General features: G+C 39.3%; 1 protein-coding gene across 3 annotated transcripts in view; it reads right to left on the bottom strand.

Moving 5' to 3' along the window:
* Positions 1-455: 455 nt before the first annotated feature.
* The window catches only part of LOC106668281, a 31,055-nt gene continuing 4,040 nt past the window's right edge, over positions 456-27,470 (bottom strand). Inside the window, exons 2-9 of one of the 3 annotated variants that reach the window (XM_024224622.1) lie at positions 16,376-16,562; positions 6,172-6,356; positions 5,889-6,055; positions 5,664-5,820; positions 5,379-5,606; positions 5,196-5,316; positions 3,529-3,715; positions 456-2,581 (exon numbers count right to left, since the gene is read on the bottom strand). In XM_024224622.1, coding sequence (XP_024080390.1) covers positions 2,077-2,581; positions 3,529-3,715; positions 5,196-5,316; positions 5,379-5,606; positions 5,664-5,820; positions 5,889-6,055; positions 6,172-6,356; positions 16,376-16,412 — 1,587 coding nt within the window. In that variant the 5' untranslated portion in view covers positions 16,413-16,562 and the 3' untranslated portion in view covers positions 456-2,076. Of the gene's footprint in view, positions 2,582-3,528; positions 3,716-5,195; positions 5,317-5,378; positions 5,607-5,663; positions 5,821-5,888; positions 6,056-6,156; positions 6,357-8,122; positions 8,257-16,375; positions 16,563-27,470 lie in introns of those variants that run through there. The other 2 variants (XM_014396887.2, XM_014396888.2) reach the window with 2 other exon arrangements.

Genomic DNA, 27,470 nt, shown 5'->3' with positions numbered 1-27,470 from the left:
TACTTTACTCCCGCATGAATAGACTAAATAAGAAGAAACACTATGCATGATGAGATTCATACTTTTGAGAGAATAAAAAGGCTTGCAAACATTCAGAAGTCCTTACAAAAGCTTTAGGATCTGATAACAAAACAAAGTGTCATGGGTTCGAATCCCACTCGTGACACTTTTTTATTTCAACCAAAACCTTACATAAAAAAATTAAATTCACTAGTTTCATGGTCTGCTTGACCAATTAATATTTTACAATAAATTAAGGTTTTCAGTTGAGATAAAAAAGTCAATGGCATGAGCGGGATTCGAACCCACGATCTTTCGCTTGATACGCCGCTGCTCTACCACTTGAGTTATCGTGACCTCAATCCACTCGGACACCGACCTCCCATCTCAACCACACCGTTTGAATTTTCCCTCCTTTTTGCCATTTTTCAAATGTCGTATAATCAATTTGATTCTCAGCGACAAATGATTTTTATATTATTATTACATTTTTATCTCAACTGAAAACCTTAATTATAAAAAGATTACTTAAGCTTAATGAAGAGCTCTAGACAATAATTTTATTTTTATTTTTTGCCAAGAGGGGAAAAAGCTGAAGTTTGATCAGGACCCCCCTCTAGGTGAGTGGCACTTGCACCAACCCATAACTGGCAATTTTCCCATCCTGAAACCACTATTGGTACCACAGTGCTTACCAACTCTTATAAGCCACCTCCCAATTCATCTTCTGTTGCCAGACCTCAGATGATGGTCAAGCAGATGAAAATGGCCAACCTCATCCAGCCATTGCAAGACCTAACGGTATTCTCTGGCATCATCTGCCCTATGACTGTATCCAGTTCAAGGCATTCTGGTGCCCATTCACATTTAAAAAAATATTTGGTGAGCGTCATCCCACCAAAAATACACGGGTCTTCCATCTTCGCCATCTTGCTGAGGTACAAGACCTATCAGGAGTTGATGAGTAGTGGACCTCTCCGTATCTCCTCAGATCAAGAATTGGTGACCCGAACCAATCTGACCATCTCCTGCACGTGTCAGATCTTTCCTTCCATTTATGTGAAGTATTCCTTTTAGCCATTTTTTCTGCCTCATCCATGCCGAGTATCCTCATAACCATGTCTTCATTGATCCATTTTCTATCCAGAGCCAATAGATCACTACCGTCAACAATGATAGGACAATAATGAAGACTGCACAATTGACAACTGGTCATAAAGAGGCAAACTCCTTTTATCCCTAACCCTTTATCTTATAATAATTGACTATTTGAATGGAACCAAAAATAAAATTTTCTATGTCGCTAAGTAGCAAGTGAGCAGAACACTGGAGAACAATGGAAGAACTTTCCACTCGTACTGATGCATAAAAAAACCTAGAAGGAGCATCAGGAGCAGGAGCATGGTCGCTCATGTGACCTGTTTGCATAATCATGAGCGATTGCTCCTCATTGCCACAGATGTGCTACATATAAACTTACAAGCATTTATCTCTAGTAACTTACACTTTTGCTAGATCAGCAATTAAATTGTTTATATCATTTGGGTCGGATAATTATTGGAAATATTACAGTCCTATTTATAGTCAAATATCCATACAGTAAAAGTTCAGCTTTCGAACATAAAATCATCAAATGGTCATTTGTTGCTCATCCTTCAAACAATATTTTCCTTTAATTATTTATTAGCAATCAGAAATTTGATTAAAGATGCTGTTCAAATCAGTTGATATTAAATGTTATTCAGAAATTATCAGAAAGTCAAGGAAAAGTCAGTTATTTTGTTTTGAGGACCTTAATTCGCACTTAATAGAGTATGAAAACAAAGTTTCACAATGTATTTCGTGAATTTCAGAAATATCACATGTCTGTGTAATAACCGTTACTAAAAAAGAAAAAAATCAAAATACACAATTTGAATTATCACAGAAAATAATTTATATCTTTGTTTAAAAATAACAAATACTAGTCGGTAAAATTAAAAAATAAGGGACATGCTCGTAGAGTGGATACATCTGTGGTTATTTTAGGGACAGTTTCAGCCTGTTGAGATCAATGTATAATACTTTCTTTTCTTGTTACCTAAATTTCTCAACATTGACATCTAATTTTTTAACAATTCTCTTCTTGACCTGAGCGTCTTCTATACTCGACAAAGCACACTCTTGGCGTAGCTGCGACCACTTCTCTCTGACTCTTTTGACTAATTTTTCTTTGTATCTAAACGCTGTTCTGTCAACAACCGATACGGATTTAACACAATCGTCACCTCCAAATTCACATACTCTGTAATGGTTGAGGATAGCGGCGTCCGACGGTACGTTTACCGTCCCATGTCCGGGTATGAATTCCCAGACGAAGTGGTTTCCCGCTTCTATTACATGCTCCGGTCTGCAGATGTATTTTGAACGCTGCTTGTGAGGATGGAGTTTGAGTCTTCTCCGAGTCTTCCTTAAAGTCGTCAAACTGCTTTCAAAAGGATCGTTCGAAAGCGATTTATCATCTGGCCACTGTAGGTAAAAGAATGCGTTTTGGAACGAAAACGATCCTGTGTTTTTTGTATTAATTCTTGTACCCATCCATCTGAAAATTGTGAACAAAATGTTAAAAATAATTAAATTCACTAATTTCGTGGTCCGCTTGACCAATTAATATATTACAATTAATTAAGGTTTTTAGTTGAGATAAAAAAGTCAATGGCACGAGCGGGATTGGAACCCACGACCTTCGGCTAGATACGCCGCTGCTCTACCACTTGAGCTATCGAGACCTCGATCCACTTGGATACCAACTTCCCATCTCAACCCCACCTTTTTTTTAATTTTCCCTCTTTTTTGCCATTTTTCAAATGTCATGTAATCAGATTGGATTCTCGATGACAAATGAAATGGCCACGGAGAGCTTTAGTGAAGTATACTTCATTTTAAATCATTAAATTCACTAATTTCGTGGTCCACTTGACACGACACAATACAATTAATTAATTAGTGAATTTAATGAATTAAAATGTATACTTCACTAAAGCTCTCCGTGGCCATTTCATTTGTCGTCGAGAATCCAATCTGATTACATGACATTTGAAAAATGGCAAAAAAGAGGGAAAATTAAAAAAAAGGTGGGGTTGAGATGGGAAGTTATTGTCCGAGTGGATCGAGGTCACGATAGCTCAAGTGGTAGAGCAGTGGCCTATCTAGCCGAAGATCGTGGGTTCGAATCCCACTCGTGCCATTGACTTTTTTTTTAATCTCAACTAAAAACCTTAATTAATTGTTAAAAATAATATCAAATTGATAATTAATTTATGTTGAACCAGCACACGGGCACTACTGGGTCTGTCTTCACTCGTGGGTTTATTTGTTTGAGTTATTCAAACGCGTTTCGGCATTATGCCATCTTCAGTGAAAAACTGTTTTTCAAAACCCGCGAGTGAAGACAGACCCAGTAGTGCTCGTGTGCCGGTTCAACATGAGTTCGCCAACTCGCAGACCAAACCCCATCATCTACTGATAATTAATTATTGAAAAACTTACTCAATGAATTCTTGTATCGTGTCATTATGTTTGGGCATGACTATTTCATCTAAATCGATTAAAGCGACAAAACTGAATTTATACATGCTACGGTACAGGCAGTCATTCAGAGCAGCGAACAACCCCTCTGTTCTTATTTCCCTCTGCGAGGCCATGTCCAACTTCCAAGGAAGAACCGTTACACGACCTAAAATCATACCAACAGTTAACAGACAGGTTTTCTGCAATTTTCGACGCAAATAATTGAAGTTTTGATCAAATCTGAAGTTTTAACTGACGGTGTGGATATAAAAATTTATTTACGACATGTAAAGCCAAAAAGGGGGCAGAAGCCGATTGGGAATGGCAGGACGATACAGCACTTTTTGACACTTCATTGGCTAACTTGAGTGGCAATAAAAAATCTCTTCTACTACCAAAGGATGAATAAATTCTTGTATTTTCTGGGTTGCTGTTCCGTATCCCTCAGGTGGACATTAATTTTCAGGGATGTCCATCAGCATCAACGACCTTATTTTGTATTTATTTTTATATTCTTATAAAATTTTGTTTCAACACCATTCTTTTCTCAAAATAGTACTCCTCTTTTCAACAAAGCCCTTACAATCCCTTCCTGCCTTCGCTTCGACCCCGTACACCGTTTTATGGTAAAAAAACATTCACCACGTTTTGCTTTCATGTCATTTTTTTTCCTTGTGTAACAAGAAAACTGTGGCATTTGATATGTTTGATGACAAAGTTTCAACTATTACTTAATTTTAAAACTAGGGCTACTAAAACCCAAAGACAATTCTTGTCATACTGGAAGGCTTAATGTCCAACTACTCGTTGGGTGTCATGGAGGAGGGGTCTTTACAATACTTTTTATATATTATTGACAATTAAAATTCTATGGGCTGTGCCGGGATTCAAACTCAGAACCACACGTGTGGTAAATAAGAGACAGACACACTGCACTCATGGGAAAAATTCTTGCCAAAGAAAGTCATATACATATCTTCATTAGTAAGGACCAGGGTCAATATCATCCCAGGTCACATTCACAGACATGTCAGCAAGGAAAAGTAATCATGCCATCCCATGTTGCATAAACAGCATCGTCAGCAAGGACCAGGGATCCATATCATCCCAGGTCACATTCACAGACTTGTCACTAAGGACAAATAATCCATGCCATCCCATGTTGCATAAACAGCATTGTCAGCAAGGACCAGGGATCCATATCATCCCAGGTCGTATTCACAGACATGTCAGCAAGGACAAGTACACAAGTACAAGGACACACCACATACCACTGATATCTCGCCATATGTTCACTATCTGAGGTTTTTCCAAGCTGAACAAGGGTGTAAAACTGTCCTGTACATATTTTTTAATTTATATTTGAAGCATTAAATAATTATTTACAGAATGGACAATTTGAAAGGTATGTGATTTGGACAAGGTTATCAAATACAATGTTTTTTCAGCTTAACATTGTTTTGTTCTAATTACATTTAATTTTAGAATCTGTTTTTAACTGGTACTTTTCATTTCTGGCAGATGTATTCGTTATTTTTATCATAGTACGTCAACTGGTATCTGATATTCATGTAACTAATTACATGCAATAATTTAGGCAAGTTTTTAGATTTAAAGACAGCGAGAGAGAAAAGATGAGTTCCCACCTAAGCGCATATAATGTCTGAGGATACAGTCTGTAGTCGAAGAGATGGAATCATTGTAAAAGGTAATGTGGTCCATCCCCAACAAACTGTTCAGTTCGATGAACTCCAGCATCTGAAGTGTCTGTTAGGAAAGAGAAAGAATTTTATTCGCATGACTATCATAAGAACAGCAGTCATTCTGACCTGGTTGTACGCGAAATGCAAAGGTTTCACGCAGATTCCGATTTTATCAGGAGGCGGTGTGGGCTGAATTTTTTTATTGCCAGTCGCCCTGTTAACTATCAGTCTATTTGAAGGTGTGAGAACAGATCTGCCCATTATTGAAACAGAATCGGGAACTGTCGTGTTTCCTTGAATCGGACATAGAACGAAGCACGCACTGTATTTTAAATTCCAGTTTTCCCTTATCACCTGAAATTTACCAATTATTTAGATTGCTATTCTTTATTAAATTTTTCATAACTTTACCTTTACTTTTCCTGTTACTGTATGAGTAGTATTACTCGCATTATACCAGAATAAGCACCATACTCGGTCTGGACCTCTTGTTTTGGTCGCACCCATTATTCTTATCAACTTGGTAGTCCTCCAGTCGTAGTAGGCGGAAAATACAAAGAACTTATACCTGAAATTTTGAAACTATTTATTCATGATCTAAAGCGTTATTATATTTTTCTGGGTAATCAGACTGACCTTGTACCCACAACAGTTTGCCAAATTCCATCCTTCGCGGGAATACTGACATTAATGTTGGGCTTGAAGGGCGACAACTGGTTTGGAAGAAGATACTGCGGCCTGGCAAAAAGTCCAACTCTACCTTCTTCGGCAATCCCCTGATAGACCAAATAGTCCTCACCATGCTGCAAATTACAATCAAATGAACAAGTAATCGACCGATTAGATCAAGAGAAAAATTATGTGGGAAGAACTGAAAAATAAAGCATGCAGGAAAAAATATTACTTGAGCTATAATTACAGCATCCTCATAGTTTGATTTCTGGTGTGAATGCGGCCTTCTGTTCCTTGATCTGCTGCTTTGGTCAATTAGGAATATCTCGGTGAGAACAATCACAAAAAATACTGCAAAAAATATGATGACGATGCAAAACGACATGTTGGCACGTTCGCGCAACACGCGCCCAGACACTCTACCCATGTCATCTGGAAAAAAAAGAAGTATTTACAAGAATGTATTAAACTTAATTACACAAGCTAAACTAGAGCCTGATAATATAGATATATACAAATCTGAAAGTCAGAAAAGTCATGCTGGTTTTAATACAATCTGAATGAGCAGAACCAGTGTATTAAATACCACCTTCACTCAGGGGACCACGGTGGCCAAATGGTTAGAGCGCCCAACTCTATTTGCCACATTAGCACTTCTGTGTTTCAACTTGAACTTTTCAATTAGAAATATGAAAGCAGTAGAATAGTAGTTTAACCCCTTGTCCGCAACACCCAATGGGTAGTTGGATGTTAAGTCCTTCTGTATGACAGGAATTACTTCACTTTTTTAACACCTTCACCCTCAACCCTTCCCTGATGTTTGTGTACTTGTTCCAGTGCAGAAGGCATGTTTCCGTCAGTTTGCCCGTTACTGATTGTTAAAACTTGTCAACGAATCTGGTTTAAGCCGTATGAGCTACTGCTTAAATACAAGAATGCTGTTTGGCAAATGGAAACATTGTTAAAGTAGTAGTGGCTAAAAGAACTGTGCCTGGAAACTTATTAATCCACAGGCAGTCACCTCAACCTCAACCTAGCTAGTTCATAAAAATTCAGAGGCCAGATAAACTATTCTTTTGCGGGTCATTCTACTCTATCTTTATCCAACATATAATACATCCCATTTTAAAGTCCTCAGAGGGGGGTTCATGTTCCATACTACATTTTCAAAATCAAAACCTCAAAAACCTGTTTTCTTCAAAAATCGAAACAAGAGATTCATCATGTTCAAGATCAATCAGATGGCATTCCTACTGGCTCTCTATATGAATCCAGGAAATGCCACTCTTCAATTAAGCAGTATAGATCAAGAAATCTCTTTCTGCATGTGGGAGAGAATGATTTTAAAAGGAACGGAGGTGAACAGATGACTGCTGAAAACGGAAAGTTTGCGGTAAATGGTGGGGTCAAGGCAAGGTGATCCCATGTCGCTCAACGTGATAATATGGATGAAATCTGGTAATCCAGGATGTAACATACATCACCTGGCACATGCATACGATTCAGTTATTCTCGCATGGTAGCAAGCAGTTTTAAAATAGGTTTCATTCAAGGAGTTGGAGGAGGAATCTGAACTCCTGTTTAAACACAAGAGTGCTGTTTGGAAGGCGGGTGTGTTGTCAAAATGGTAGCAGCTGCTAGGAGTGTGCCTGAAAAACTGCAGTCACCACAACCTCAATCTCAAAACTATTGCCATTTGACCTCATATTAATTCACGGAAATTCAGAGAAGAGGGAAGACATTCTTCTCAATCTTTATCCAACAAGTAATACAGTACTTCTATTTTAAAGTCCTCAGCATCTAAGTTCCATATTTTCAATATTGCCCTTCACAATGACCTCAAAAACATTTTCACTTCAAAAATCGGCTCATAAGCTAGAGCTAGGTTACTGCCATCATATAACTAAAATTTTAATAATTTGTATAGTTTATGTTTTGAATTTTTCTAAGTGTTGTCGGGCTTTTTTTTGCTAAGATTTTGTTTTTGATTCAAAATAAGCCCCCCCGACTAGGACTAGCTTCAACACATTAGAGTGGTCATAGGTGTGGTAGTCTTGTATCATAAAACATCTAAAGTTTTAATGATTTGTAACCGAGCCTTGCAACAGAGTCGACGGATGACCAAATTTCGTCTTTTTGTGCCATCAACTTGGTTTGGTGTTTCAGCCGTTAAGTCCGCGGGACCGCGTGTTACCTACTTGCTCGTTTTTTATTCATCTTCTAAACTAAGTTTCGAGTTTGTGCTTCTTGTCCTATTCATTTATGGGCGTTCTACTTCATCTAAACCTTAACAATAAATGGTTATAAACCAACAAAATAAATCATATCTTTAATTATTGTTACACCATCTGTAGTAATGCACCATCTGTACAAGCTGCATCTAACGCATAGAATGAAGGTATAACAAATGAACTTGATATTTCTTCAGTGTGTCCTAAAGTAAATATAAAAGTAAATAAGATTAATGTCATTTGTCTTTAGGATTCCTTAATGACAGTATAACCCAGTATTTATAAATTATGGTATTCTCAACTACCATGACGGGCTCGCCCATACGTTTTCCAGTCTGAGAAAGAATCATCAGTATTTTATGTAAAGACTATAATGACAAAAAATAAAAGGGAGAAATAGGGCAAGAAAAAGATGGCCATTTCCACAAAGAGAAAGATATCGACGAACCACAAATTTGGACGATCGTCCCTGACATTCTAACGACCAGTTATCCAAATAATGGGATGGTCTACATTAGCTTCAAATAGGACGTAGGAATTACGAGAAAAAAAATCAATTTAACCAAAATAAGAAAGAAAAGATTCGCGATAAAATAAGATCGAGGTACAATAGAATATTATAAAAAACACTCAACTAGCCGAATAAAAAATAAAACTTATTTAAAAGACCTCGATTCACAGATAACCCACACTCTTACAGATAAGCGTATTCCGCCTGACCTCGGCAAACTAAGTCACTAATTATCGAAGCAAATAGTAAGTAAAAGGAACTACTTTTCACAAATTCCAATCGCTAAGTTGAAACGCACGAAAGGCACAATTCTATTTTCCTTAATCTAGTTCTAACAAGGAACAAAATCGATGGTGATGAGGTTTTTATCGAGTTTTTCTTACTAAAACATTCAGCCGAAGTATCATATAAGATTGTTTAGAAAAGAATAGGAAGTGTTATATTTAAAAAAAATCCCTACGCTCAGTACGCTCGCCTTCTTCAGTGTATGGTCTGAGCGATTTCTGAAAAGTCAAGTCTCTTTTATAACATCGTGAGGGTATGGGTTTGTCGGTGCCTTTGGTATAGTTTATATTGCCTGAAAATAAGCGTACTCGTCTTGTCATATCCAAATCTCATCCTGAATCTTGCGAATCACAAGAAAGCATAGATTTGTGTCTTCGCTCACTTCTCTTAAGACACACGTCGCGGTGCAGGAAAAATCAAGTTTAGCAAGAAATAGTCAATTGAATATAAGTTTATTAAAGCTTATGCTAAGTCCATCTAAGTCAAGTACAAGCAGTTTTAGTGACGTGTTCTTTCATGGCCCTTAGAAAGATTGATGTTTGGAAAAGCAGTTGGGCACTGCCGCTCAGGTAAGTCCAGATTTCGTCGGATGAGCCCCTGCTTGTATACGTGGTGCAAGCTCATTGGCTGTTGCCTGGAAAGCGGAACCATAGCTGAAGCAGTAGCGACGACTTGTCGAAACTTAGTTAATCACAAGCAGTCAGCATGAACAGGAGAGATTTTCTCCTTTTATTTTGAGCAGATGGGATGAACTACGAACAACTAAAATTTTATGGGCATAGTTGCGACGTTAAGGCAACAGAAACCTGTCTGAGACATTCCCACTCATCCATAAGCATCGACACCAAACGCCATTTTTACTTATTCTTAATTAGATAGAATTGGCCCAAATTGATCTTCGCGTCCAGCTAGGTCAAAAGAGTTCTGAGTATACGAAATTTACTTTTGTTGCTGATGACGTCCGCATTAACCTGATGCGCACTGACCTTTTAGTAACAGGGTCGTGTTTGTTGCCCTGAGAAGGGCCTGTGTTGAGCTGTAGAGCGTGACCCGGGTCACTAAAAGCGCCTCAATTATTTGGGGGCAACCTTTACGAGAAGACTGAGGATCCGCCACAAAGATTGATCTAAAAAAGCAAAAGTAGAAAGAGCTATTTTAAGGCCGGTGGTATTGTCTGGTGCTCTTGCAGTTGTGCTAAAGCCAAGCGGGTAGGAAAGGAAAGCAATGGGTCCATAGTATAAAATTTAATGTGCCGAAGCTAGAAGAACCGAGAATTGAGGGACCTTTAAAAGGGAAGAAACCCTTTTACCCCTTAGGCGTCGCATCTTTCAGGCGATGAAGTTCTTTTTCGACTGCACCTGGAGGTACGTGGCTTTGCTTACAGCATGGTGGGAGGGGACACAATTCTACTTACGGAAGAATGATGCTCTTCTCGAAGGTTCACAAGTAGAAAACCCTTAAGGATCAGGACGAATTTCTTCCCCACTTGCCCATTCCGATGGGATGATCAGAATCGATACAACTGACCAGCGCTCACAGTGAGAAGCTCAAAGGACTGAAAAAAGTTCTGTATGAACCTCTCGGTGTACTCCAGAAGATTTGGCTGTTCCATCATTCCCGAGTAGACGGACCCTCTATGACAAGGGACTTCCGAACAACAGGCCGGCACTGGCTTTCCATTTAATAGGAATGCTAACTACCCTTAGGGGAGTCCAGTCGTTCGATAAAGCTTTCTGTTAATCAGGCCCACCATTAAAACCTGGTATCCATCAGGAGTCTCATAAATGAACCACTCTAAACCCAAACCCAATAGCAAGTAACGGGTTTGGAAATTCGCGTCCGTAGTTCAGTCGGCCATGCTCCGTCCTCCGTTTCAGACACAATCTGGTTGTTCACCCACCTGTGATTCTGATCGCGCACCCGCCGTTCGTTCACCGACGATTTCGTCGCTCTATGGGATACACCCCCTCCCTGTAACCAAATTTGGGACTGGATGTTCAGGAGCAATGAAGGACGCAAAAGATTAAGACTCACTCTTATTTACTCTCTGCTAATCATCATTATCGACATTATTTATTCAGGGAAGATGCCATGGACAATTACTGGCTTCAAGCCTCCCCCTTTTATGGAGACGCATGGTTCAGATGGTTCGTAGGCCCACCTCTTCGGGTTGCAATCACTCTACAGCCGAGGGTCCACCCGCATCAGACGGTATTTGGTACTCTTCATAGGGTAAAGTGACGCATAGGTGTGTTGCGTCCTTTTACTAGGTCCACCCCGCCCAGGGAGAACTTAACAGGGGCTGCCACGTGTAAGAATGGGAGAGGTAATGTAAAAGTGAGGGCACTTCATTTCACCGTTCCTCACCTACCGTCCGCGGTAAACCATCAGTGAGACGTAGTAATGTACTCATCACTCTCATTCATACTGGGACGCCAAATGAGTGCGAGAGTCTTGTATAGATCCAATGCACTAGGTGTCGGTGCGTGAGCCCCGTACAAAAAGCCAAGTAAGATGACAGTCGTTGTTGTAAAAAAAGGGAATATAGCTGGATGATCCACCTGGAAAGAATAACATCACGTGCCACGTAGACCTATGGATGGCCAAGAGGGCGGTGGTTTCACAGATGAGTAAGAAGACCTCCGGAAGCTGAAGGAGAAAAGTCTCTCGAACGGCTTGGAACACCATTTAGGAAGAGGACAAGGACCTCAAGGAAAAGTTTCCCTGAATGGCTGATAAATATACAGGCATAAATTTTTAGGCCTAAGGAAAAGTATCAATGTGCCAACATTATAGCTTATTCTACTTAAGTCGTAAATACACCCAAGACGTTAGAACTACTACAATGTACTATGATATATTTAGTTTTTGTTGTGTCGGTCCCTTCATCCTTTCTTTACGCTATATCGATATACCATATATTCTGAATAAATGCAAATATCAAATTACCTACATGTAAAACGACAAGCCGTTAAATTTTATGTGATCTTTCACGATAAGAAAACTCTGAGTTGATCGGTTGGAAAGAATATCCTCGATTCGATCGGTTTTCACGTTTGACATTTGAACGGAAACTGCTATCGGTGGAATTTTGTTGTTCTAGTTGATAGTCGATCGATAGATCAACTTCAAGATAAATGGGAAGTATAGATTTCTTGTTTTTATTAAACTTTCGTTTCAAATTGGATTCGATTGATTACAGATTATGGTACTGAACTTTATGATATTACACCTATTTTCAAACTATTAGACTTTTACATAATTAGAAATGATGCTGAGTGTTGGTCTGAGAATCGGTGAACTCATGCTGAACCGCCTTTGGGTCACTTATAGGGTCCGTCTTTACTCGCAAGTTTTTGGGAACAAACACTAAAATAAGTGCTTACAAATAAGAAACGAATTGGTTACAAACCATTGACTTGCAAATCTCTGTTGACAACCCTTAAAGTAACGAAATTATTAAAAGGTTCCCCTCGATCATCGACCATGTTAGAATTAGTACGAGTAGAACACAGCAAATAATTCAAAGATGTGACTAAACCAAACATTTAGTTGGCTCCATATAGAGAGCGTAAAGGAATGCCGCTCAGCATGAGAACTGTGCTTGAGCACGGCAGCGAGTGCATTGTATATAGTTTTGTGTCCGTTGCATGTGTTGAGAGAGAATATATTAGCGTGAAAGTAGTGTGAGAAGGCCTATGGCGGAATACTGAGTACCACATCGACCCTCAATTAGGTTAGTTGTATAATAGGTGATGGTTTTGTTGCATATAGTAATGATAGTTTTGTTGCCCTAGCTTGTATTGTGATTCAATGTATTTATTAGCGTGAATGTGTGAGAAGGCCTATAGCGGAATACTGCGTAACCCAACGACCCTCAATTAGGCTAGTTATGTAATAGGTGATGGTTATGTTGTATATATCGGGTTGTCCGGAAAATAATGCAGGATTTTAAGTTTTCATTAAAAAAAATCTATATAAAATATTCTGTTTACGTTTACAGGATTACTCATTTGTNATGGCGGAATACTGGCAGCCCATCCACCCTCAATTAGGTTAGTTATGTATTAGGTGATTGTTTTATTTCAAATAGTAATGATAGTTTTGTGGCCCAACTTGTATTGTGATTCAATGTATTTATTAGCGTGAATGGGTGAGAAGGCCGATGGCGGAATACTGGCAGCCCATCCACCCTCAATTAGGTTAGTTATGTATTAGGTGATTGTTTTATTTCAAATAGTAATGATAGTTTTGTGGCCCAACTTGTATTGTGATTCAATGTATTTATTAGCGTGAATGTGTGAGAAGGCCTATAGCGGAATAGTGAGTAACCCATCGACCCTCAATTAGGTTAGTTATATAATAGGTGGTTGTTTTGTTGCATGTAGTAATGATAGTTTTGTGGCCCTAGCTTGAATTGTGATTCAATGTATTTATTAGCGTGAATGTGTGAGAAGGCCGATGGCGGAATACTGACCCTCGTAAGGTTGGTTATATATGTGTAGGGGTGTTGGAGACATTCAGTTTGAAGTACCCCGCCACCATAACGAACGGTAAATAGTAATGATTTAAGAATGAGTGGTAATGTGAATGGGTTTGGATCTTGGAACTGCATGCGTTGGGTGATGAATTGACCTAGCTATTAACACCGCCCGGAGCCAAGGGTAAGACCAAGGTCTGCCCCCAGACCGACAATACCCGGGGTGGGTGATTCTCGAAGCAATTTATTGTAAATTACAAAAGCTGGAATTGCCTGTGAAATGTGAGAAGTGTTAGGCTCAACTCTGAACATTTATTTATGTACATGTGCGGATTTGAGTCTACATAAATGCAAATCCAGACCAAGATATTCAGTGTTCACAGTGAAACCTATTATAAAAAATTAGTTCAAAATAAAAACAGTAACTGAGACAGGTCAAGGAAAACCAAAGAAAAATAGAGGAGAAAAATGATCAACCCAACAATCGATTGATGCTGTGTTAATGTTTGAACATTTTCTTACAGTTTTTTTTCCATATAAAACTTGGATGTAGAAATAAAAGCCAATTTATCAAGAGGGAAATGGTAATTATTTTAAATTGTAAAAGAATTAAGTCGGCCCCTAAAGGTTGGACGAGAACAGCCCCATTAACATTCAAGCGATGACTCAATTTCTCTTCACCATCAGCGTTTTTTCCCCTTTTGGCTAATAGAACTTTTCAAAGGGAAAGCGAGGCGGTTAAAAAGCTTGTTCCTGCAGCCTAAAAAATCGACTTTCAGACTCCATTTGTTGAAAACAGTGTAGAGTTTTTGTTTTTTCCGGCTTCACTGGTGTCTACGGTCTCCCTTTTTATACTGCGACTTAATAGATCTATTGTGAAATTGACCCTACTCCATCTCATAATTCAGAATATGCACTCTTTGAGATATATGCATTGTTAAGAACTTTCCCCCGGTTCTTTGCTTATTTTTTCCTTTCATAGGTTAATAATTTCTGTGGTTTCCCTTTTTCCACATTGACCTACTAGATCTATTACGAATTGAGTCTAGTCTTTATTCATATGCTTAACGTAGTTAAGCACTTTCTGGGGTTCTTCTTCGATTAGCTGTCGCGTGTTTTTTAACCAAACAAGCGAGTTTTCCCAGTGTGTGGCTTACGTACCACAGGGGAGCAAGTTGAGCTTTAAGGTGGGCAATTTTGAAAATAACTCCTTTAGGTTTTTAGTCAACTTCCGATTCTCATTCGTCGTTTAGTTGAAAAATCATCGAATGTAGTTGCTTCGATTCGCCATGAAATAAATGAATTTATTTGTCGGACCTCGGATTATTCAGTTCCTCAAGCATTTCGCGCTATTTTTCAATATTTCGTAATAATTACTGCCAGTAACTTATTTTCACGGAGTTTCAAGTACGGCTTTTCGTCATTACTGCAGTAATTTAAGTTAGTGTTGGTTAGAATCTTTGCGAAGTCTCGCTTTTTCATAATTCAATATTCGTGATCCGCTTGACCAATTAATATCTTTCAATTAATTAAGGTTTTAGTTGAGATTAAAAAGACAGTGCCACGAGCGGGATTCGAACTCACGATCTTCGGCTAGATAGCCGCTGCTCTACCACTTGAGCTATCGTGACCTCGATCCACTCGGACACCAACTTCCCATCTCAATCCCACCTTTTGAATTTTCCCTCCTTTTTGCCATTTTTCAAATATGGTGTAATCTATTTGATTCCCGGCGACAAATGAAATGGCCACGGAGAGCAATCCCACTTTTGTTGCAAGGATGTCCGCTTTCTCGTTGCCTTGAACTCCCACATGTCCTGGGACCCAGCAGAGGCTCACACCTAACATGCTAAATTTGGCTTTGCAGTTCAACACCATCTTTAACCTAATAATGTTTGAGCTTAGTGCTTTGATGACTGCTTGGCTATCTGACATGATAGCTATGTTCTTGTTTTTGTATCCTTTATTCAAATTGAATTGACTACATTTCTCGATTGCGTAGACCTCAGCTTGGAAGATACTGGTGTATTATCCCATGGTTCTGAGTATTTGGTTCCCGGACCGAATACTCCTACCCCTGTATCTTCTTTTGTTCTAGATCCATCAGTGTACCAATAGATAAGGACTTAAAGGAGGTGTTTTCTCTCGTACCCATTCTTTATCTTAGTACCTAAGTTTATTTGGAAATTTTGATTACTTTATCAAGTTTAGATGTTTTATTACAAAACTTGTTATGGCCTTTGCTTTTTGTATTATTTTGCTTTGTTTCTTCCTGGTGAGCTTTTGATCTAGTGTTATGGCAAGTTACATGTATTTCGTTTCCTTGAGGAAACTATATTTTCATTTATCTTTGTTATGTGGTTCTAATATGATTTTGTTTGGGTTGCTTTCAAATTTATTTCCTTTTAGTTAGGAAAGCGAAATGTATATATATATATATTATGCAGGGTGGGCGACCAAGACCCGAGGGTTTAAATGCTTGGGTAGACCCGTACCCCATCCCTAAAAGGTCCGGGACTTGGTCGGGTCACGTATTCTGCATAAACCTCTTGGACATGTTCACAAACCCCAAAATTTTGGACCATTTAATCTCGGGGAGTGATTTCGTGATGTCCTCTCCTTCAAAGATTTCAAATCTAGACCTAGCATACCTATCACACTCTGCGAGTGCCTTGCCGTTTCTTCTTTTATTTCGCAAAAACGGCAAAAGGGATCTGGTAGGATACCCATTACGAAGAGGTGTCTTCTCAGTGGGCAGTGGCCCGTCAGAATACCTACCAGCCTCCTAATTCCCTTCCTTGAGATAGAGAATAGCCATTTCGATTCTGCTGGTTTTAGCGAAGTGTAACTTAGTTGTTTAAAATTTAATAAAGAATTTAATTTAATATTTTAAAATTTAATGTAATATTTAAAATTTAATGTAATATTTAATAAAGATACTTACATTTATTAGGTCTTCGGAAGAGGATCCCTCTTCCCATCTTCCTTATTTCATCCTCTCTCGGATTTTCTATTCATCAGATCATTTATGTGCGGAACTTCACTGTCCAAGAAGAAGAAAATCCATATAAAGGATTTTTGGCAATCCTATCTATCATTTCCTAATCCTCGCCTCCAGACTGGCTGCAACCCTGAAACAAATTGTGGTGTGTAACTATAAACATTTTTTTATTATTACGTCACAACAACTCTAAAAGAAAGAATGAATTTTATACTATAAAGTTTTAAGAGCGGAGAAATGATTATACACGATTCACTATCTCACTAGGGAGGACGGTTGGGAGGGTTCGGAATGAATGAGGCGGAATGAGGGTCCAGGGTTTTAATGAGAAGTCTGATTTTACTTTTGCGGTTTCGATGACAATGGAATTTGAAGTATGAAGAGTAATTCTGGATACGACGTAGAGTGCTTGGGCAATGTTTCGAAGGATTTTGGGCCAGAGAGGCTGGGTTCTTTGGAGGTTGGAACGTTTTGTTGAATCCCACACCAAGGATGCTACCTTGCGGAACACCTGCTTTATCGTAGTGGAGTGCAGAAGGTTTGGATTTGTATTTGAAAATACCTATCGGCCTGGTAATAAATTAATAGAAAGATTCCCTTGAGCCGGGGTGCTGCACTCAACCGAAGGTTAGTCTCACGTCTAGGAAAGTATCTGAGCAGTTTACGATGATATGCCCTGTGGCACTGTTGAGTGGTAGAGTGATGTCGCTTGAACTCCAGTTAATGGAGGACTTCAGAGGATATAGGTGTTTAAGGAGGTATTTTTAAATGATTTTGCCAAATAATGGCAGCAAATCGATGGGACAATATGGCTTTGTTGGCTTCCTTCGGATTGGTAAGTAGGTAAGGAAGGTCGTAAAAAAGGCCATTAGTGCTTCTTGGCTGAGAATATTTATATGCATCTAGGTCGGCCTATCCTCACTGTTTCGCCTTCAGTCCAGCCACAGATCCAACACCGAAGATGGCGAATTGCCGAAACATGTCATACTGATCAATACAGTGAGGATCGGCAGACCGAAATGATAGGAAGCTACCAAATTGTAGGTTCCTGGTACCTAATAGTCAACATGGAGAAAGCTTTTAGTTGAAGATGAAGTAGTCTAAGACCTTTAGTTTTGCTTACATGTCTGAAAGTATACAGGGACAGAGTTTTACTGCATGGACTGATCATCCTGACCTGCCTAGCCTCATTGTGTCACCTTCAGTCAGAACTAATACTGAAAATAGCGACTCGTCTGATAGAAAAACCTAGCGAGGAGAAAGTCCAAAATGATCTGTAACGACCAAATTTCAGGTTTAAAACTTTTATGGGTGTTCTTCTTTATTTAATAACGCTTTTCTTCCATCCATTATCCATTTTCTTAAACTCTGCCTCCCAATATTACTACCTGTTCTACTTCACATCTATAACTACTCACTCCAAAACTGTTTTTCCGACAGCCTGGCAAAAAGCTCTTGTCCACCCTGTCAATAAAACCCCCAACCCATCCTCCCCTACAGATTATCGTACGATTTCCATCCTCTCAAACCTGTCCAAGCCCCTAGAAAGATTAGTCCAAGCACAAGTCTCCAGGCACCTTGAACAGTCCCATCTTCTCAACCCCCTCCAATCTGGCTTCCGCCAAGGTTATTCCACCCAATCAGCACTAATAAAAATTACCAGTGACCTCCACTTTGCAATGGACCAACGGAAAGTTACTATACTTGTCCTTCTTGATTTTTCTAAAGCCTTCGATTCTGTCCCTCACTCTTCTCTCCTCTCTAAACTCGAATCTTTTTCCTTCTCCGCCAGCACCATCCGTTGGTTCCACTCCTTACCAATCGCCACCAAGCTGTCTCCCTTCCCAATGGCCTTACCTCCTCCTTCCTCCCTCTAAAATCTGGGGTGCCCCAAGGCTCTAGCATCTCTCCTATCCTTTTTTCCATTTATATCAATGATCTGCCCGACTCCATCCAGTCCTGTAACTATCACCTATATGCCGATGACTCCCAAATATACATATCCTTCCACTCTTCCGATTTTCACTCGGCCACTCTCAAGATCCAAAAAGACCTAAACTCCATCAACGAATGGGCCCATAAAAATTCCCTAGTCCTCAATCCGTCCAAATCCACCGCCATAATTATCGGGTCTGGGCAACTCCTCAATTCCCTCCCCAGCATCCCACCTCTCATGCTAAATAACCATCACATCCCCTTCTGCTCTTCGGTTAAAAACCTAGGAGTAGTCTTTGACCAAAACCTTTCCTGGCATTCTCACATTTCCCAAATTTCCCGCCATTCCATTGCCTCCCTCAGCCTGTTTCGTCGGTCCTGGGTCCTCTTACCTTTCTCCACCCTCAAACTCCTTGTATCTTCCCTTATACTTCCCTTCTTCGATTATAGCTGTTTGGCATACGGTGATCTCTCGGAGGGGGAGAACGCGCGATTGAAGCGTATTATGAATTGTTGCGTAAGATTTGTGTACGACACCCCACGGGGATCCCGGGTGTCGGGGTTGTATTCCCAGCTTTCCTGGCTATTCCCCTCCTTTCCTAGGTTGCTTTCTTTTCCAGTCCATCCACACTCGTCGTCCTCCTTACATCATCCAATCCCTCCAATTCAATTCCTCACATCTCACTCGTAAGACACGTTCATCCCCAATCGACCTTATCCTTCCGCAACATATAACCCATACCTTCGAAAGATCCTTTCTGATCCGAGTCCCTAAACTCTGGAACTCCCTTCCCCTTTCTATTCGGCACGCTGCATCCTTTTCCTCCTTTAAATCCCACCTGTATAATCTCCTCCTCTCCCTCCAAGCAGAGACCTCAGGTTAACATTTGTTATTTTTGTTTAATATTCTTGTAATTTTTTTCTTCTGTCCTGCCTTACTGGTATACATTGTGTCAAGATTTCTATCTTTTTTTTTTACTTTTAACTTCATAGAAGGAACTTCCTTTATTTATTTCATGTAAATTATTCTTAGGGGACACCAGTCCCAGAATAAAGTTATTTTTCTTCTTCTTCTTTTCCGAAGAGGCTGTTCTAGTTCCGTGACACATAAGATATGTTCGGATCTGCTCATTCATGATATGCTTGGCATTCCCAGACCATGTTTCCTTAAAGGTGGAGGAGTGTACCACCTTTAAGTACCGAGTTCTATTGCGTGAATTTCCTGGATGTTTCTGAAGGCGACCATGTCCGGTTTTGTTGAAAGGCGTTATCTCCTGATTTTGTTAGAAGCATAGTATCGGATGGTTAGGAATGTCTGCAGTGTGTAATAAATTGAGAATGGGACTATGGATGCTGCTTTGCGGAACGCCCGCTTTTGTACAGTGGATGCAAGTACTTGTAAGTAATTACGGGACAAGTAGGATTTTAAGATGAGGTCATGGATGGATCTACCACCCTGTGGCACTGTGGTTGAATGATGACACTTGAACCCGAATTGATAGGATTAAATGACAATAGAGCTTTCAGGGATGGTAAGTAAGCGTTCCAAGAGGGGGTTTTATACGACTTAGCCAATTAATGGCAGCAAACCGAGGAGGAGGTGGGCGATAAAGAAATAATAGGGTTTTTTGAAGTTTTTGATTGCGTTTTATGTGAAATAGGTAGTTCTAAGGACTGAGTTGTAAATGGTAGGAAGAAAAATTATAGGATTTTTTTTTACTGGGAGGTGATTGATGATAAATTTGACCTCTGATGGAGTGAAGGGTTTGGGTTTAGAGGGAGGAGAAAGTACTAGGACCAAAAGAATTAAAAATCTAACGAGGAGTGACTTTTTTAAAAACAATTTTGAAAGAATTTGTTTTATTATGATACAATAAAAAAAGTGTAGGAAAAGAGGGTATTTAAAAAAAAATATAATTGACCTTTGATATCAGTGATAAATCAACTAACCGATACTACACTGACAGGCAAAATATTCCACCCGATTTTTTTTTTCATTTTCTCGATGAAAGAAAATTCTGCCCTTAATTTGTCTCATTGTTTAATTTTTACGGAATTTAAAATGTTTATTCAGTTTCATTTGAATTCTGAAGCAATAAACTTTAATTTTCATCTTTGTCTTTTTAATTTCAATTTTTAAACTTAAAAATGCCACTTAGTGCTGAGGATGATGGGCGTAGTGTGGCACTTATTGATGACTGACGTTCCAGCAGGTATGCGGCTATTGCCGTCGGATTTCCCTACGAATCTCTGCGAGACGTCGTTAGACGTTTTTGAGAAACTGGGTCTTACCACAGAAAGCCCTAGGGTATTAGGAACATAGGATGACCTTTCTTTGACTTTGCGAAGTATGCGAAACCGGCACCTTACTGTTCAATCGAGTCATCAGCTCCAGGAATTTCAAGGTGTCCAAATTTCTGAACGCACTGGTCGAAGAAGATTAAATCAGTATGGACTGATGGCATTTCGCCCCATGAGAGGACCAGAATTGACCAGAACACACAGAGTGCACGGCTCGAACACAGCCGATTGGTCTGCTGTCCTTTTTACAGATGAGGGTAGATTTGCTCTATGATCTCCAGATGGGATTGAAAGAGTGTGGAGAAGGCGAAATGAAAGGTACGAAGCTTGTAATTTTCCCAGACCTTTTCAACGTGGCTCAGTGATGGTGTGGGCGGGAATTTGAATGAAGTAGTTGTTCGTGAAGGGTCTTTGACGGCCACTCGCTGCGTGGATGAAATTTTGGAACATCAGGAGTTGCCTATCCTTGATGAAATCAGCGATCCTATTCTAATGCATGATAATGCCCGTCCCTCACGCCACTTGCATAGTACAAACGTACCTTCAACAGCTTAACATCAGGGACTTAGCCTGGCCAGACTTGAACCCAACCGAACATTTATGGGATAACCTCGAAAGACGAATAAGAACACGTTCATCATTTCCTGATAAAATCCACGATCTTGAAAGGACTTTTCGTGAATAATGGGCTAACCTCCAGCAAAGAGACATTTCCAGACTGGTAGAAAGTATGTCGATGAGTGTTCAAGATGTAATTAAGGTAAGAGGAAGAAATACACGATATTAAAATGTAATTAAAAATCTAAAACAAATTTTTTCTGTCCGTCTTGTTTAAATTTATTAATTTAATTTTAATACATTTGTACTCTCTCACCCAAGAGCGTGCAATGAAATCCCTCTCATTAAAACGAACTATATTAACTCGAACGTTCTACTTTTCAGCCTGTAAAACGTTTAGTAAGCCGCTTACAATTATTTTGTTCAAAATATTTGTTTATTCTTTTGAAAACTTTACTTTGAAAAATTACCACGTAAGTCAGTATATTCTAATGTGAATTCAACCCTAATAATTTTGCCACATTTATCTTATCTAGACAAATAAACGGAAAACATTTTATTTATTTACCATATTTTCCTTGTTATAAATGAATAAACACGGTTTGCCGGAATTAACAAGGTAAACTTTAGAATCTTACAAGTGCTGGATTGGTATGGGTTATTTACCTAGTGTAAGCTAACTAAATTATTGGAAGATCCCAAAAACAATGTTGCTATACAATCCTCAAGGCGTATAACTATACTGTTATCATACAATTACGTTAGATGCCATCAAACAGCTTAGACTCATGAGAACAAAAAACAATTATTTATCCTAGCTGAATTTTACATTAAATACTTTACAATGTATTGAAAGGAAATATTCCTCATGTTTTCATCAGTATGTATTTTCCTTTGTTAGTGATATTTCAAGGTTGTTTAATTCCTAGTTTCCAAAGTAATCAGCTTTACTTTATTTGTCAAAGATAATCAGGTAGTTTGTAAAGGAATTTCGACAATTGGTCTTTTTCATCCTAATCTAAATAGGGAAACCTGTCCTCAAAGTTATTAAGAGGCCTCATTACGATCTTAAGCACCGCGGCCGATACTGGTCTATTGTTCATCTCCTTCATTATCTCTATTCGTTAACTTAAAGCTTTTAACAAGTCCCAATGCTTTGTTAAACGCTCTTTGTGTATCTTTCAGGCCTTGGATTTTCCTCTCACAGGAGTAGGAAACACAGTTCACTATCTTTCCGACGAAAGCACGACTAAAGGATCCACGAGAACTTGTCATGAACTGCAGTAGTTCGAGTCGGTGCTGATAAGCCTGAGATCGTTCGTTTCAAATTAACCAAAGCGTGTACCAAATTGCATACAATTCCGTCATGTAAACACTACAATGCGGCGGGAGAGATTATGAAGTGGCCTCGCTGGAAGTGTTTAAATAAAGGGTAGCTGCGAAGACCATAACGGTCACTGCACGGTATTCCCCTCGTTGACGTTTTTTCCTAAATCAAAGGACAGCCTGAGCGAGTCCCTCACTTTGATGCTGCCACAGAAGTATTTTGGGGAGTAAATACTGCAACGCGAGGAACATTGCCAATGGTATTGTGGGGTAGACCACTTGGCTAAGACGGCGAGATCGTCCCAGTTGAGTACCAAGAAGGACCCAGGACGGAATTGGCTCGGTTGTCCAGTTCGAGTCATCCTTGCCTTACCTAAGACAGGTGTAATATACTGTGCCTTTCGAAAGCACCCTTATGTTCCTGTAGCACACCGGCGACTCCTAGTTCATAAAAAAAAGATTAACAAAGGCTTCAGTTCTTATACGGTTATACACCTCAAAGTACTTTCTCCTAAGACCAAGTATGTCACCACAGTTTGGTAGTAGGTGCATTAATGTCCCTGCTTCCTCCCCTAAGGTATCTCTGAAGTATATTCCAAGAGGTCGCGGGCGGGTTCGGAGTTGTTAGTGTTGCACTGGCATCACAGGATCGCAACCGAAAACGGATGTCACGGTGTGGCCTTGAACCCCACTGAATAGCCAAGGGGAGTTGCTTTCCGAAGTTCTAAACCGGAGACAACTTGAAGACGCTGGTAGTAGTCAATCAAGCCCCTCCGAACGTGTATGGTATCACCGACAATAAATGCAAGCACGTTTACATGCCCAGGGAGATGCCATTCTAGGTATGCCAATTGATGCCACCACTCCAAAATACAACTTCACCAAGAAGTACATAATACTGATACCAGAACGGGCCAAAGGAACACCTCTAAAGGCAAATTCCTACTGATATACTGACGGCTCCAAAACCTACAAGGGTACAGGAGCTGGGGCCTTTGGGATGAACTCCAAGACCGAACTGACGGTAAACCTAGGCAAGTATGGTACAGTTTTCCAGTCTGAAATCATAGCGATTGAACAATGTGCCAGAGAAATAAAAAGGCTAGGAATACATTCTCGGAAGATATCTATTTTGTCTGACAGCCAGCCAGCTGGGAAAATATGATTTTGATGCGGAAGGCGGTATGTCACGGCTGTGCAGGAGGGTGACCCTATGGAAGAATATTATGCTCATTACGTTTATAAGTATTTATAAGGGTTTGTACAGTCATATTTATATTTGCTTGGAATCTGCCAAATATTAAAAGCTGTTGCGATATTTAAGTTTGCATCGATGTACATTCTTAATAATTTGCTCAACTGGCTCTTCAATATTCAAAATACGTTATCGCTGAACGATTGTCAGCCTATAATTGCCTATAATCTCAGGAAGGCAAATATATCGAACATCCGCGCTTATCACTTACGGGTGACCTGTTTGGCTGAATGAGATGACTTGACTGGCTTGTTTCGACCAAAACGGTAAGCAGTCCCTGTGTACGTAGATTTGACAAAAAGTAACGAACAAAATTTAAGCTGTTTTTATTAAGTTTATTTAAATTTTCGTTCGGGTTTTTATTTAATTTATTTTGGTAGAAATGGCTCTAACATTTTGAAAACTAAGATTTCCGACTGCGAAGATAGATAACCCTAAGCGGTTGCAACCGAGTAAATAATATGGGTTTTTCACATCACTCGTTTTTTTCCACATTGCCTGTAACAAACTAGCCGGCCTTTATTTACCAAACGATTAAAGGTTTATTTTAAAGCGTTGAAGGTGAAATTCAGTAGAAGTTAACAAAGACGTAAAAAGAACTCCCCATCACCTTCATACTACTCGCAAACATAAATTACTGAACCAAATCCCTAGGTCATCGTCTGTTCATACGACGTGGAGGATTTCCATGTAGGGTTAGTTAGGAAAAACCGGAATATGGAGAAAATTTGGAGAGTTTTATTGTACAAGGGAGCATTCAGAATTTTTCTTAGGGAAAAAGAGGATACGAGATGAATTTGGATGTTTGGTTGAGCCCCAATCTCCTTACAAGTGATGAACGGGTGAGATTCTTTTGAATGGGATCGTTGCTCGAATAGTTTCAGCAAGAGTTTGTAATGGAGGTTAATGTCTTGTAGTTTCAGGCGTGTGTGTGTGTGTTTGTGTGTGGATTCCATGGTCTGTATCAGTGTACTGTCTCAGGCATCGTACTATTTAGCAGTAGGTCACAAGACGTCATTTATCCGTAGTGACTGGTGCAGTGAATTTCTTCGTGTGGGAGTAAGATTAAGGTTAAAGAAGTCAGCAAATGTCGACTTCTAGGCACTCTTCATTATTATCTATAGCTCTTCGTTAAGCTTTAAGGATTTTTGTTAAATCCCTTTCAGGTCATGGCTTTTCCTCTCCCAAAAGTGGGAATCTGAGCCAGCTTTCGCACCAACCGAAGACATGTTCCGCTGTTTCTTCTTCTTCCTAGAAATGTCTGCACAGACTTCTTTCAACAACTCCTGCGGAGTCGGCAGTCCTATAATTCTAGTCCTAACATGTTCTAGGTTTAGTACTTTGCCGTTTCTACGATGGGCCGTTGATGAACCTCACACTCCTCTGCCTGGAATTTATAGATTGACTTATTCTTAATCTATTGTTTGATTGATCTATGTTCTTTGCAATTTGCCATTGAATACCATCGCAAAAGGGTTCAAGGGACGATAGCCTCCTCATCAAATTTTCCTTTGCCAATTTATCGACCTCCTAGTTCCCAAACAAGGGTAATTTTGTTGTCCTCAATGTCTGAAAGGGCCTTTTGTCATTTCCCCCACTCTTCTAACAGAGTTGTCTTTACAGAAAGGAGCTTACTGAGAAATGGGATATAAGGATCAAATGCCGGTAAAGTTGGAGATGAATGTTTGGGAATGTAGGACTGTCGACAGTGTACATTGTAAATAGGATCGGGACAAGAATACTTCCTTGGGGGACTCCATTTTTTTTTAATATAACAGGTAAGGAATAAGGACTACATGATAAGGTTATGAGTACTCTTCTTACGTTTTTACAGTGCCACATCTGATCGGAAGTTGGGGATATGCCTAGGAAGATACCAGAGCAACCTCTTTCCACAATACCTGCTGCAGGGTGTGGTAAAAGAACGGCACCAAAACCTAATGTACGATAAGATCTTTGCATCTTCGAAATTACGGATTAACTTTTAAGATTTAGAGATGGCAGTTGCTGGGAATTTGGACTGGTTTGATAAGTTTCGTGAACATTGACTAACTGAATTGTAAATAAGTCAAGAAAATAGTTCATTTCATAGTACTTTGTGAGACTATCACTCTTAAGGCAAGAGTTGAACTATACACCTCTGAAGTTAACGAATTGCCAGAACTGCGGGATAAGCAGACCAAAGTTATAAGAGAAGATTAAACTACAAAAATGTGTTGCTATCACTTTTAAGACGAGAGGGTATAAGAAATAGTCACTTCTGAAGATGACCAAGTAGCAAAACTGCGGCATAAGCAGACCAAAGTTATAAGAGGAGATTAAACTACAAAAATACGTTGCTATCACTTTTAAGACGAGCGTGGATAATGAAATACAAACCACTGAAGATGACCAAGTGGCAAAACTGCGGGATAAGCAGAACAAAGTTATAACAGAAGATTAAACTACAAAAATACCTTGCTATCAGTACTAAGACGAGAGTGGATAATGAAATACCCAACACTGAAAATGACCAAGTGGCAAAATATTTCTGAAAAAAAGTGAAATTTCCAGTCCCTTCTTGTATTCGTTCAGTCAATTCATAGGGCGGAGTGCTTTTCAATTCAGCTGAGTTCCTTAACACTCTAGGGAAAGGCACTTGACAGTTAAGTTTTCTGGCCCTGGCGCAAGAGCTTTTTGCCCTTTGTCAAAACTAAGGCACGTCGAACTCAATAAGAGGTTGACGATATCAATTATATCCACCCTTTCCCAATTCGTTTATTGTTATTTTATTACGCTTATTTTTAAATTGAAACTATTGAAATAAACATTTATCAAATTTATTTTCTTTCGGGAGAAACCGAGCCCACTACTTCGAGGACAGAATGTCTATGATATCATGGGAGATTAATGTGGTAAAAGGTTTCAGCCTTAATCCTCCTGAATTGAATTTAGAACAAAAATATTTTTCTGTAAAAAAAAAAATTAAAATCTATATATATATTATGCAGGGCGGGCGACCAGGACTCGAGGGGTTAAAAGCCTGGGTAGGCCCGTACCCCATCCCTAAAAGGTCCGGGACCTGGTCGGCTCACGAGTCCTGNTAGGGCTGCAAATAGAAATCTTGGTAGTATGATCGCGGTGTATATCCATTTGGCCACCCATGGTTTAATACCCCATGTTCTACCAACGATTCTCCTACTCTGCACCATGGATATAGTGCCTTTCCTATGTATATTTTTAATATGGCCTTTCCAATCAAGTTTCCTCTAGCGTTATCCCAAGGAATTTGATTGAATCCTTTAATTTTAATTCAATACCCTGACATATTGGGTTTTTAAAATTGCCTATTGATGAACATTATCAGTTCCAGTTTAGTAGGATTTATCGAAAGACCTTTGTCACCACACCATCCGGTTAGCAACACCATCGCCTCCTTCATCAGTAGTGATAGAGTCAGAGGATCCTTACCCGTGATCATTATGGTACCATTAAAATCTAAGGTCACACATTTTTAAATTTAGCCCAATTTTTATTTAGTTGTCAGTTGAGAGATTTATTTATAGTTGTCAGATTTACCCATTAGAGAAAAAAGGGTAAATAAAACCTGATAGCCACTTTGACGATTATCTGCGATTTCAATTATTATTAAATAAATTTTGCCATTTCGTTGAATCGTTAAGA

Source organism: Cimex lectularius, unplaced genomic scaffold (genome assembly GCF_000648675.2).
Source record: "Cimex lectularius strain Harlan isolate CLEC.00 unplaced genomic scaffold, Clec_2.1 scaffold71, whole genome shotgun sequence".
Classification (NCBI taxonomy): domain Eukaryota; kingdom Metazoa; phylum Arthropoda; class Insecta; order Hemiptera; family Cimicidae; genus Cimex; species Cimex lectularius.
The sequence above is the reverse complement of the archived record's forward strand: the minus strand, read 5'-3'. Positions and strand labels throughout refer to the sequence as shown.